General features: G+C 44.7%; 2 protein-coding genes across 2 annotated transcripts; both read right to left on the reverse strand.

Annotated features, from left to right (window-relative positions):
- Positions 1 to 281: 281 nt before the first annotated feature.
- LOC124659688 (probable 3-beta-hydroxysteroid-Delta(8),Delta(7)-isomerase) lies at positions 282 to 1716 on the reverse strand. Its single transcript, XM_047197514.1, has 4 exons — positions 1581 to 1716; positions 1355 to 1501; positions 1115 to 1223; positions 282 to 540 (listed from the first exon to the last, which is right to left on the reverse strand). Exons 1-4 carry the CDS (start codon positions 1714 to 1716, stop codon positions 282 to 284), a joined length of 651 nt encoding a protein of 216 aa, XP_047053470.1.
- A 1084-nt stretch (positions 1717 to 2800) lies between these two features.
- Positions 2801 to 4232, reverse strand: LOC124659687 (probable 3-beta-hydroxysteroid-Delta(8),Delta(7)-isomerase). Its single transcript, XM_047197513.1, has 4 exons — positions 4097 to 4232; positions 3867 to 4013; positions 3634 to 3742; positions 2801 to 3059 (listed from the first exon to the last, which is right to left on the reverse strand). Exons 1-4 carry the CDS (start codon positions 4230 to 4232, stop codon positions 2801 to 2803), a joined length of 651 nt encoding a protein of 216 aa, XP_047053469.1.
- Between the last annotated feature and the right edge of the window lie 9031 nt (positions 4233 to 13263).

Below are 13263 nucleotides of genomic sequence, written 5' to 3' on the forward strand. Positions count from 1 at the left end.
ATAACCCCTTTGCCGTTCAACCTGCTTGCACGGCAACGACATGCGTTTCCGTAGTGACTCATCTTCTTCACCAATAAAGGTAGCATGCTACTGATGATCGGATCATGGTCGGCCGGAAACGGAGATTATAAAGTTGTTTGAGATAATGTCATTTTCAAAAGGCACAATACAAGCAAGCGGATTTCTATAAAAAAAATATATAAGAAGTCTAATGTCATAAGCAAATAATATTTTATGTAGCACAGTGTTTCCTGGTTGCTGAAAACCTATCAATCGCTGTGTTACTTAGTCTTGACGTTTTCGGCTTGATTAATCGCTGCACAGATCTTCTTCCAACTCCTTCTGGCGATCAGTGGTGGTATCACGACCCATGAACTGTTTGCGCCAATGAAGTATGCCCAGAAGTAGTATGGGCTGGCCCAGAAGTTGAAGCCATCCATGTAGGCGGTAGCGAAGTAAACAATATCTCCATAGAGGTGACCCAGGCACACGGCAAACTGGAGGATATGGCTGTAGGACTTCCGCGATGCAATAGCATAGCTGCAACCAACAAAGATTTGGTAAGATGAAGTAAAGTTACCAGTTCACCATTTAAACAAGAACATCTTGCTGGGCTGAAGCTCCATATATAGTAACTATATGTAGCAGCTTGCTATAGTCGACTAGTACTGGACAAGAAGAAAGTTGAGGTTTTTAATTCTTTTTGCAAATAACATGAGGATTTGAGCGTAACCACAAGATTTCTATATGCCCTTTTGAAGCATCTATCGGTAGAGGTCATATCAAAGTGTGAACTTCCTATGTATGAACAAAATCGAATATGAACTTTCCCGAATCAAATTCAGAGGAGTCATAGAGACCAGGGCCTCACGTCCTAATTACAGAAAGGTGTTGACAAAATCTTCTGACATCTGAGTGAGGAGTGAGGACTAAGTCTTAACCCAATTGCAGAACCATGTACAGTGTGATTGAGCTTCAGTAACAAGCTAGATCTAACTAGAGAAGAGCGAGTCGACCTACGAAGTCTGACATGCAGCCCACGTATGACTACAGAAGAAACAGAGCGAGCTTGCTGCAGCTATCAACGATCGCAGAGATAAGATAGGAGACGTACACTGCGAGCAGCGACGCGGGGCCTTCCAGCAGAACCGTGATCCATTCGACGCTGACCGTTGCGGAGTTCCTGGCCGCGTACCTGGAGTCACCCTTGCTCTGCTCCTTCCCTACACAACACAACGGAACAGCCAACATCGACGCTTGCTTACTTGGTCCGGATCGATTCGTAGCTAGAGTGCTGGACTAGCCCGGCACAATGGAGAGCGTGATGATGCGGGAAGGGGAAATGGAGACTTACAGACTTCATCGAAGTAATTGGTGTTGCTTTTGCTGTACAAACCGGGGGTGAAAACGTAGGGGCCTTCCATGACTAGGTGGGTAAGGCCCGTGAACGCCCACCAGCACATGAGAAGCCGGTCGACTTTCGATAGCCTGTCGCACCTCCCTGCAGCGTGAGGGATCATGACTGGTGAGATCTCTGGTCCATTGCCAGGAATAAAAGACCGACTGGAGGAAGGTCGTACCGGAGAGGAGCCAGATGGCGGCGAAGACGAAGAGGGACGCGCCAAGGTAGGTCCCGAGGATCTCGAGGTGGGAGAGTCGCGGCGGTACATAGCCCGGGAGCTCAAGGCTCGCCGGCGAGTATGGGTGAGCGCTCATTGCCGCCAGATCGATGTGGGAGCTGGTGCCGGAGCAAGCCAGTAGTCAACGAACGGGACAATATCAATGGCGGATGGGATCGTCGTCGTGCCTACCAACGGATGAGTTTTGTAACCCAGAGTACAGACTACAGATATAATAATGAGGCATGCTATCTGCATGGCAATGGCATGCATGGCATGCTATCTGCATGGCAATGGCAATGCCCACAATACACGTTTCCATCTAGGTTTTCATGACCTCGCAGCGGCGAGCGTGCAGCTGAGAGCGGGCTTGCCGCGGCGGCGAGCGCTTGGCGCCGAGCGGGCGTGGTCGCGGCGACGAGCACGCGGAGGCGGACGGGTGTTGGAGAGCGTGCGTGGCAGCGGCGGCAAGGACGTTGCGATGAACGGGCGGCAGCGAGCAGGCAGCAGTAAGTAGGCCTGGTCGAGCCGGACGTATCAACGGCAGCGAACGTGGGCGACCTCCTCGACGTGGGCACGACCAGCAACGCGACCTCCTCCCGGCCAGCTGCACTCACCGGCGGCGGTGATGACGGGCTTTTTTCTATTTGTAGAAAATTTGTTTGCCGTGTGCTAGTAACTTACGCACGGCGAAGGGGGGTGCACTGCAGCGAGGAATATGACGCTCGGTAATGCATGGACGCACGTCATTGAGGGAAGACGCTCGGCAAAGAATACCGCACGGCAGTGAGGCCTTTGCCGTGCAACTTTGCTGGTACGTGCGGTAAAGCTCCTTTGTTGGCCAGACATTGTCGTCCGGCCTTTGCCGTGCGTCTTCGCATGGCAACGCCTTTGCCGCAAATAACCCCTTTGCCGTTCAACCTGCTTGCACGGCAACGACATGCGTTTCCGTAGTGACTCATCTTCTTCACCAATAAAGGTAGCATGCTACTGATGATCGGATCATGGTCGGCCGGAAACGGAGATTATAAAGTTGTTTGAGATAATGTCATTTTCAAAAGGCACAATACAAGCAAGCGGATTTCTATAAAAAAAATATATAAGAAGTCTAATGTCATAAGCAAATAATATTTTATGTAGCACAGTGTTTCCTGGTTGCTGAAAACCTATCAATCGCTGTGTTACTTAGTCTTGACGTTTTCGGCTTGATTAATCGCTGCACAGATCTTCTTCCAACTCCTTCTGGCGATCAGTGGTGGTATCACGACCCATGAACTGTTTGCGCCAATGAAGTATGCCCAGAAGTAGTATGGGCTGGCCCAGAAGTTGAAGCCATCCATGTAGGCGGTAGCGAAGTAAACAATATCTCCATAGAGGTGACCCAGGCACACGGCAAACTGGAGGATATGGCTGTAGGACTTCCGCGATGCAATAGCATAGCTGCAACCAACAAAGATTTGGTAAGATGAAGTAAAGTTACCAGTTCACCATTTAAACAAGAACATCTTGCTGGGCTGAAGCTCCATATATAGTAACTATATGTAGCAGCTTGCTATAGTCGACTAGTACTGGACAAGAAGAAAGTTGAGGTTTTTAATTCTTTTTGCAAATAACATGAGGATTTGAGCGTAACCACAAGATTTCTATATGCCCTTTTGAAGCATCTATCGGTAGAGGTCATATCAAAGTGTGAACTTCCTATGTATGAACAAAATCGAATATGAACTTTCCCGAATCAAATTCAGAGGAGTCATAGAGACCAGGGCCTCACGTCCTAATTACAGAAAGGTGTTGACAAAATCTTCTGACATCTGAGTGAGGAGTGAGGACTAAGTCTTAACCCAATTGCAGAACCATGTACAGTGTGATTGAGCTTCAGTAACAAGCTAGATCTAACTAGAGAAGAGCGAGTCGACCTACGAAGTCTGACATGCAGCCCACGTATGACTACAGAAGAAACAGAGCGAGCTTGCTGCAGCTATCAACGATCGCAGAGATAAGATAGGAGACGTACACTGCGAGCAGCGACGCGGGGCCTTCCAGCAGAACCGTGATCCATTCGACGCTGACCGTTGCGGAGTTCCTGGCCGCGTACCTGGAGTCACCCTTGCTCTGCTCCTTCCCTACACAACACAACGGAACAGCCAACATCGACGCTTGCTTACTTGGTCCGGATTCGTAGCTAGAGTGCTGGACTAACTGGCACAATGGGAGAGAGTGATGCGGGAAAGGGAAATGGAGACTTACAGACTTCATCGAAGTAATTGGTGTTGCTTTTGCTGTACAAACCGGGGGTGAAAACGTAGGGGCCTTCCATGACTAGGTGGGTAAGGCCCGTGAACGCCCACCAGCACATGAGAAGCCGGTCGACCTTCGATAGCCTGCCGCACCTCCCTGCAGCGTGAGCGATCATGACTGGTGAGATCTCGGGTCCATGCATTGCCAGGAAGAAAAATCCGACTGGAGGAAGGTCGTACCGGAGAGGAGCCAGATGGCGGCGAAGAGGAAGAGGGACGCGCCAAGGTAGGGCCCGAGGATCTCGAGGTGGGAGAGTCGCGGCGGTACATAGCCCGGGAGCTCAAGGCTCGCCGGCGAGTATGGGTGAGCGCTCATTGCCGCCAGATCGATGTGGGAGCTGGTGCCGGAGCAAGCCAGTAGTCAACGAACGGGACAATATCAATGGTGGATGGGATCGTCGTCGTGCCTACCAACGGATGAGTTTTGTAACCCAGAGTACAGACTACAGATATAATAATGAGGCATGCTATCTGCATGGCAATGGCATGCATGTGCTGCCAGCATATTATTATCACACAGGGTCAACTCTGTAATGTGGTTCCAGCTATAACAAGTAAAAATAATACTCCCAGCCCCTTTGAGCATCAACCAATTTGTTAGTAGCTTTAATGTTTACTAGCACAAAATCCGTGCATTGCTACAACATCGTAAAATAAACTAAACTTACTTTTATATGTTTAAATTTGTAATATTTGTAAGAGCCCAACTATTCTCGAACCCCCCTTAAGAGGGGTTCTAGAATAGCTATTCTCGAACCCCCTTCCTACCAACCGGAAAACCGACCGACCGAACTCCTCCCCACCTACCAACCGGAAAACCGACCGACCGGACTCATCCCCACCTTACTTTCCGCACATCCCCAAATCCCGCATCGCCTTCTTCCAGCAGCTAGCCCGCATCGGCCCCAGTCCCGTCCTCCAGCAGCGCGCCGCCCCGCCCAGTACTCCAGCAGCGCGCCGCCGCGCCTCGACCCTCCTCCTACCTTCTTCCCGCAGGTAGCCTGCATCGGCCCTCGTCCCGTCCTCCAGCAGCGCGCCGCCCCACCCCGCCCCGCCTCCTACCTTCTTCACACAGCTCGCCGCCCCGCTCCGTCCTCCCCTAGCGCGCCGCCCCGCCCCCTCGGCCGCCCACTCAGCGCTCCGGCGCGGAAGGCCAACCACCCAGCGCGCCGCTGCCTCCGGCCATCACATCGACGGCGCGACGCCCGACCTCCCCTCCCTAACGGCGCAGCCACGGCCTCCATCCTCCACCGCGCGACCTCGACCTCCTTCCTCCATGCGCGCCGCCACCTACTGTCGCCGCGGCTGCCTCCCTACGTCTCACCGCCGGCGCGCCGCCGCGTTGCCCCAAATCGCTTCCCACTGCCAGCCCGCCGTAGCAGCCACCGCCCCACTTCCAACCGCCAGCACGCTGCCGCAACCCACAGCCCACGACGCCCTTTCAGAACAGACCTCGCGACGGCCCCGGCTCCCCCATCTTCCCTGTCGCCAGCGAGCAAGGGCTCCACTGCGGCGGGTCTGGCGGACGCCCTCCCCTCCCCTGCATCGCGTGCGGCCCGCCTTCGGCAGGTACATCGCCTGCAGGTCCGGGGGCGCCACCCACGGCAGTTCACAAGGGAGGCGAACGGGATTCCACAAGGCGGCGGCTTCCTCGACCTCCTCCCTCTCTCGTGTCCACCGCCGCTGCCATGGGGAGCCCATCAACGGAGCGTGCGGAAGTTCACCGGGCGCCTGACACGGGGAGTCCACCGAAGCATGTTCCCTGAGTCCACTTCAGTCCATGTGGACTGCCCCGGCGCCTCGACATCCTAGGGGCGCTTCTCTGACCAGACGCCCGATGACACGAACATGATTGCCTTTGACCCTTCTCTGAACTTCTTTAGTTTTTTTCTCTAAATTTCGTTGTTGCGCCAATTATAACAAACATGAACATGACTGCTTCCGACACTTTGTTTTTACTTTTTTAGAAATTTCACCCATTGGGTTTAGATAGTACACTTGTTTATTTAGTTCCTTTTGATAGTCAAAAAATTGTTGAAGTTCGCTTTTATTAGCGGGAGAATTCACTTCATTTTTCAGAAGTTCAATTGGTCTAGTGCAGACAATTCATTTTTTGGCATAAAGGGTTCAATTCATGCACGAGGAAAAAAGTCTGAATTTTTTTTGTCACGAAGTTCACTATTTTGAAATCCGGAAGTTAGCTTCTGTTGCTAATTTTTCTTCTACTTCTGCATGGTGCCTGGTACTAATTAAATTACCCTCTGTTAATATCAATTGCATTTTTCTTTGATGTCTCAAATTGTATGGTGTAATCAAGCTTAATTGTACCTATGATGAGGTTGTAGTAACGTGGAATGTTGCTATGCTGCCCAGTATTTAGTACCACAGCCTGCTTTTAGCACATGTTTGATAGAACAATATACCAATTTTTGAGATCTTTGTGCCAGATTTACCTGCAGTTCACTTTGTGTAAAATGGCAAGTTTACTTTTATTTTTATTTTGGGGGAGTTCGTTTTATGCGTTCTGTTGTTATTCATGTGTGGCTGATAGAAAGAGAATAGAAGTTCACTTTTTTTCTATTGACAAGTTCACTTTTATATTTCTAGGAATTTGGGAAGCACCAGACAACTCTCTATTTGTTGTCCAGCCGGTGGAGTCCATTAGAAGTTCAGATGGAGGATCCCAGCATCAAAAGGTAATTGAGACCCCAGATATTCTATTTGTTGTCCGTTCCTAGTTTCATGTATGCTTGCAAACGGTCATTAGTTGTTCTATGTAGCTAGCCAAGCTAGGCACGACTAAATTCGAATGCTATAGTGATCCACTATTTAACTAGCTAGTTGTGTTAACATGTGCTAATCCTAGTGAGGTTATATTATTTATGATTCTGCGGAGTGTCTAACAGGAATATTATTGGTGGCAATGTCAAGTCAACGAGTCAAATTTTACCCCAGATATAATTCTACTATATTCTTACAGTAAAACAGCACTTCTCAAACACCTTGCATTTTTTGTCAAACCTGAGGAATACTTCGGTTTTAAGAAACTGCAGTATTCTTCCGTTTTGCACTGAAATACTTTAGTTTTAGAAAAACTTTGTTGCCAAACTAAGCCTTATTTAGATGGAATTAGTTAAGAACTTCTGTAGAACATCTTGCAATTCTCACTGAAGTGCATATTCTCAAGTTTTAGTTTTGGTCCTGAAGTGCACATTGTCCGTTGCTGAAGTTCAGTTTCCTTTGTCAATAAATTGTTATATGCTATCAGAGATTTCACTCTGGCAGAGCTAGAAGCTCGTTAAAAAATATGACAAGTCCAGTTAAAAAAATCATAGACTGCAGTTAAAAAGAAGTCCAACACAAGCTAGAGTTAATTACAATTCATGGTAGCCCACGGTTGTCCAACTCAGGTTTGTCATTTCCTTTTTCCTTCTTAGTTTGTCTCCCAACAAGCCATTGCTTCATACACCCCTTTCATAAACCAGTCTGTTAGTAAAACCAAGTGCATATACGGATGTATATAATGGTATGAAATGATGATGGAGGACACTGAATGTGAGAAACAGTGCAGTGTACACCCACTTTGATTTGACCGCAATAGAAGTTCTATTTACTGTTAAAAAAAGTGGAAAATAGGAAGTTCACTAGTTAAAGCAACAGCGGTTTGTTAAAGTGTGAAGAGACATGCGGTAGTAGAAGTTCATGGAATTTCACTAGTTAAGCTACAGTGGTTCGTTATTTGTGAAGTTTGTGAAGCTCACTTCTTTTAATTCGCGAAGTTCACATTTACTGATATTTTCGTTTTATACATTGCTGCTAGATAGAATATTCCTGCTACATGGTCATCTGGAAAAAACACTGTCCACAGATTCTGTGTATTTTTGAGACTTTTGATGTAAAAATGTGCATTTCATTTCATTTTTAACGCGCTGAAGTTCATTTCATTATCATCTGCTCCAGACTTTGGTAGTACTTTGCCGCCTTTGAACTTCCATGTCACTACCATGTTGTTAATTTCTCTAGTATCTCGAAATATAAGAATTGCTTCACTGTGATTTTCTGCAACAAACATGCATAGACTAAGCATAATGGCCTAGGAAGAAGGCACGCATATGTGTCTATACTGCCAGCCACAGTACTGCCCAATACACGCTAGTGAAATGCCCAGTTTTGTAGACACTGTCCAATTTGTCGAGAAGTGCACTTTGTCGGTCGTTGAAGTTCATTTTTTAGGAGTTTATTTGTTTGGAAAGTTAATTTGTGTTTAAAAAAATCTGTTGATCTTGGGGTGTGACTTTGTTAGTCACTGATATTCCATTTCCTTTTACATGTGAGTCCACTTAATTAGATGAATTTGGGTGGTACACATTGTGTATTTGGGTGAATTCTAAAACTTTAATTTCAGGAAGTTCAATTTGTACATATGTGAGCTCCATTTTTTTATGGAAAAAATACTTTGGAAGTTCACCTCAACTTCTTTCAGAAGCTCACTTGGTTCAAATGCCCGCTGCTGGAGTCCACCGGAGCCTGCGCCAGGTCTCCTCGCCGCAGTGATGCTCCTCATCGCTACTAGTGGATGTTCATTTATTATGGATGTTCAGTTTGGATTGAAAAAATAGTTCGATTAGGCCGCACATGTAGTTTTTATTTCTTTTGTCGTGAAGTTCAATTCATATGCACTTGAAAGTTCACACTTTATATATGTAAAATATGCAGAGATTGCATACTCGGACAAACTGCATATATTTCAGCTGGTTAGTTCATTTGATCTATGCATGAAGTTCACATGTTTTTTCCCCGGGAGTTCGTCGTGTCCATTATTTTGTTGGCAAGGTCACACAATTTTTGTGTGGAACTTCACTTTCTCACAATGTGACAGTTTGCTATTGCAGAGCTCGAGGGTGCAGAACAGAGCTCGAGCTCGAGGGTGCAGAGCAGAGCATGCAACCGACGACGTCATCCGGAGCATGTACTGTGAGTGTTCCTCCTTATTTCTGGTTGATGCTTCATTGGGTGCACCTTTTGTTTCTCTTCCAATCAAGAAGATTCTTCTTTTCAATATTTGCATGGACACAGCTAGCAAAAATTCGATAGGTAGCAAAATAAACACATACACATATATTGATATCCGGTGGAGCAGAAGTTCACCTATTAATGTCGAGAAGTTTACTTATACGGCATAGGCAGTGCAGTTCCGTGACATGCGGCAGTAGAGGTTCATGAAAGTTCACTAGTTAAGCTACATCGGTTCGTTATTTGTGAAGTTCACTTCTATTAATTCGCGAAGTTCACATCTACTGCTAGTTTCCTTTTATATATTCTTGCTAGAGAATATTCCTGCTACATGGTCATCTGGAAAACACTTCTTACAGATTGTGTGTATTTAAAAATGTTCATTTGAGATAAAATATAGTTAAAGCCTTTAACTCTACTACAGTTCATCATCTGCTATGATACACCATGGACTTATTCTTTAGGGATAAATTTTGAGGATGACCACAGCACGCCGCCTCGCCCTTCAACGCAGGTAATGGCCTCAAGCACTGGATCCCTTGTGCCTCTACTTTGATTCCATGTCATACCTTCTTTGTTGTTATATTCGATGCCATCTAAAGTTCAGATCTTAGGAAGTTCGGTTTGTACAAAATGCGTAGTCTACTTTGTCCATAAAAAAGAAATTGATTTTCTTGTGAATTATGTGGGAGTGCAAATAGTTGTGGAATTGGAAAAATTCTTGCCACACTGAATCCTTCGCCCGCCTTCTCCTGTTCAGATAGCTGATGGCAGCAGCGCCTCCCCTTTACGGATTTTCGCGCTCGCGAGCATAGCTTTCCGCTTCTTCTTCGCTAAACTTCAGAACCAAGGTGAGCTGCTGGCCGACTCCTGCGGCCTGAACTTCACAAACTAAATTGAACTGCGTTTGTTGTTCTTCTCCTGCTGTCTAAGAACTAAAACGTTTCGATGAGAAAGAGCATTTTTCTTAGATGTCACACTTATATGCATGAAGATTTCCGTTGCTTCTTCTAGATTTTTGTTCTTGTTCTGCATATGGACCCGCTAAAATGTGTCAATATTGCAGCAAGAAATGTGACTGCTGCGCGGTGCACATTAGAGTTATATGTCTATTTCAAAAGGTTGACTTTTGCTTTTAATATGTGCATTATTCCTGCAGCCAAGGAGGGCAGGTTTCCAAATAAAAATGCGTTTTCAGCATGTCGAGGAAGCTTGAGTCATCTGTCACAGAGGTTAAATTTCTATTTCTGGGGAGTCCGCTCTTGGTTTCAAGTGCATTATTTTGCATCTGGGAAGTGCAGATGGTTGAATTTGAGATGTTTGTTCAATATTTATGATATTGTGTTTGAACCGCCTGACTCTGCATTTTTCTGGCTTAGTGCACTAGAGTACTACTTCATCTAGTCCAGCCACTACTAGTGAACTCCTATTTGGACATGGAGAGAACCAAGGTAAATTAGTAGGTCCTGAAAATAGACAAACAAGTGACGGTAAAAAACACATTCAGATAGCACGTGTGAAGTTCATTTTATTTATTGGGGCAATTAGCTTTGTCCCACCCCATTTTGTCGGGAAGTTCATATTTACCTTTTTCTGTTCAGAGTAGTTAACATTGAAGTTCACTTGGTTCGCACGGGAAATTCACTTTGAAAGTTTATTTCATCCATGATTACTGATTGGTAGGTCTAATCAAAGTAATCTTCCTTCTGTTATGTACTTTTTGTCTTTATGTTGACTATTTAGAGGAAATTGAACTATTATGATCAAAATTTCATGATCAGCAATTCATTTTGACTATTTAATTGTACAGGTGTGCATCTTCAAAAGGAACTTACTCTCATTGTGAAGATTATTTAGAATTTGCACTAGTTTATGAGCTTATGGAGGTGAATGAAGATTCTGGACAACTTTCTTCAAGGAAACTTTGCGTTGTAGTTGGAGAAGTCGTGATGCCGTGGTCAGCATCCGAGGAGTTGGTGACCTCCCAATCCCGCTGCTGCCCCAGATCGCTTAACTCAGTTGGTCTTGGGTTTTGGCTAGTTGAATACATGCTTGTCCAGGCCATCGGGAACACACAGTTGGTACTACGGGTTTATGATGTTCTCATAAATGCCATATGTTTGTTGAAAACGCTCCTGTTCGCATAGATACATGTATGTGCGGCAATGAGGATGTGTGCGCTTAGCTATGTGATCTGGACAGTCCACTTTTGTGTAGCTCGGCATTTCAGTTGTATGTATATAAGTAGCTCACCACGAGTTCACCTTCTTTTTCTTTTGAGAAAATGACTGTTAACTTCTGTCTATAAAGTTTACCCAATTCAGGAAGTTCGTTTTCTTCTGTAATGGAATTCAATTCCTATGCACTTGAAAGTTAACAAAAAATTGTGTGAAAAAATACCACTGATGATATACTGATATACTCGAGAAACTGTAGTTCACTTCTATTTTATTGGCAAGTTCAATTTGTCAAGCAATGGTTTCACAAAATTTATTGGCAAGATTCACTGTAGAAAAACCTCATCAAGAAAAAACAGCGGACATAAGTTCACTCAGTGAACATCACAAGTTCACTTCTAGAAAATTTAGAAAACAAGTTGGAAATTTATTTTTTGTTAATATTAACTTTTAACATGGGGAAGTTTACTGTGAACATATCGGAGATTTGCTTTTGTCAAACTTCATTTTGTATCGGCGCGTAAGTTCATTTTGCACATGTAAGAAGTACATTTTGAGCATGCCTAAAACTTTTATACTGCAATTGGAAGTTCACTAACAGATGTCGAGAAGTTCACTTTCATATTCGAGCACTGTATTTTTTGGACGGAAATCATATTCATAGAAACCGTTCGTACAACCTCTTATTGGGCAAACCGACCGACGCCACATAAAATTAGCACTAATATAACCCTATTAATACTCCAACACACCGCAATGCCTCACCTAATCAATCTAGATGATCCAATATCGAAATGTTGCCATGTCGGCGTTATCTCCGATTTTACATATCTCTGAAATTAAACTTTAGCCGTTTAGAATTTGAAAAAATGTTCAATATGAAAAAGCTGCGCCTAATCAATATCTTTTCAACACAATATCATTTGGAACATTTCGATAAGTGGTTCGGAAATAAGCCTAAAAAACAGTTCAAAAAACCGAGAAGTTCGAAAAACGTAATCACGTATTTTCAAATCTGCTCTTAAACTATAAAGAATTTGGAAAAGTGTTCTTCATAAAAAAGGTGCGCCTAGTCAGTACCTTTCCAACGGTATATCATACGCATCATTCCGATAAACGGTTTGAAAACTGGAACCCCAAAACTGTACAAAAATAGGGAAATCCGCGAAAACGTTGTTTTGTATATTTCAAATTAGTTTTAATCAATATAGAATTTGGGAAAACAATGAACACGAAAAGGTTGCGAAATTTCCGTGCGAATCCAACGGTATATTATACGCATAAATCCGATAAGCGGTTTGAAAATCATGATGCAAATACTATCCGCACGAACATGCAATTCTGGTATTCCGTCGAGAAGTTCACTAGGAAAACACCCGGAAGTTCAGAAAGGGTTCGAGAATAGTTATTCTCGAACCGGTTCGAGAATAGCAGACCTATTTGTAATATGTAATAAAGAACACACTACTTCAATTTAATTCATATATCCATACATAAATTACATGATAATTAAAGGCGGGTAATAATGAAATCCATAATACATACCTTTTGTGTGGGTTATTAGAACATATCCGATAAGAAGTTTTGCTACACATAGGAATTACAAATATGATCATAATCATGTTGGGCAGCTCATATGGTACTAAGAACTATGAAGAACATGAGAGAAATAGATCAAGCTACTACCATAAATCCGTAGTTCAGAGGTGGACTACCCCCCTTGATCATGGTGATGATGATGAGGACGTTGGAGAAGGTGGAGATTCCTACGGCAGCAGCTCCGGCAGAGTTTCCCCCTCCAATTTTCCTTACGGTAGCGGCTCCGGTGGAGAATCTTCGGGGTCATATATATAGTGGTTTGAGGTCAAAATACGTCGGTGGGCGAAAAGATCACGTGATTTGGACGATCGACGGCCAAAAGAGTCCTAGTGGCGCGCCCTACCTTGTTGGGCGCGCCACCTAGGCTCTTTTGGGCCTCAGGCCTCTCCAGGTAAGTTTCTAGAGCCCAAGTTGCTTCTCCCGATGAAAAAATGAATCTTCAAAAATTCCAGCTCAATTTGACTCAGTATAGGTCCCCGAAAGTGAAAAATACACAAAACCAAGAATTCCTGTTTTGCAAAGTTATAAACCAAATAAAGGGGATCATTGGTAAATCCC

The sequence above is a fragment of the Lolium rigidum genome, chromosome 6, assembly GCF_022539505.1.
Source record: "Lolium rigidum isolate FL_2022 chromosome 6, APGP_CSIRO_Lrig_0.1, whole genome shotgun sequence".
Classification (NCBI taxonomy): Eukaryota; Viridiplantae; Streptophyta; class Magnoliopsida; order Poales; family Poaceae; genus Lolium; species Lolium rigidum.

Coding starts and splice junctions, on each gene's coding strand:
- LOC124659688 (XM_047197514.1), bottom strand. CDS start 1,716: ATGAGCGCTCACCCATACTCGCCGGCGAGCCTTGAGCTCCCGGGCTAT. Junction 1,502..1,580: donor CGCCATCTGGCTCCTCTCCG/GTACGACCTTCC, acceptor CTCACGCTGCAG/GGAGGTGCGACAGGCTATCG. Junction 541..1,114: donor CCCGCGTCGCTGCTCGCAGT/GTACGTCTCCTA, acceptor TGTTGGTTGCAG/CTATGCTATTGCATCGCGGA.
- LOC124659687 (XM_047197513.1), bottom strand. CDS start 4,232: ATGAGCGCTCACCCATACTCGCCGGCGAGCCTTGAGCTCCCGGGCTAT. Junction 3,743..3,866: donor CAATTACTTCGATGAAGTCT/GTAAGTCTCCAT, acceptor TGTGTTGTGTAG/GGAAGGAGCAGAGCAAGGGT. Junction 3,060..3,633: donor CCCGCGTCGCTGCTCGCAGT/GTACGTCTCCTA, acceptor TGTTGGTTGCAG/CTATGCTATTGCATCGCGGA.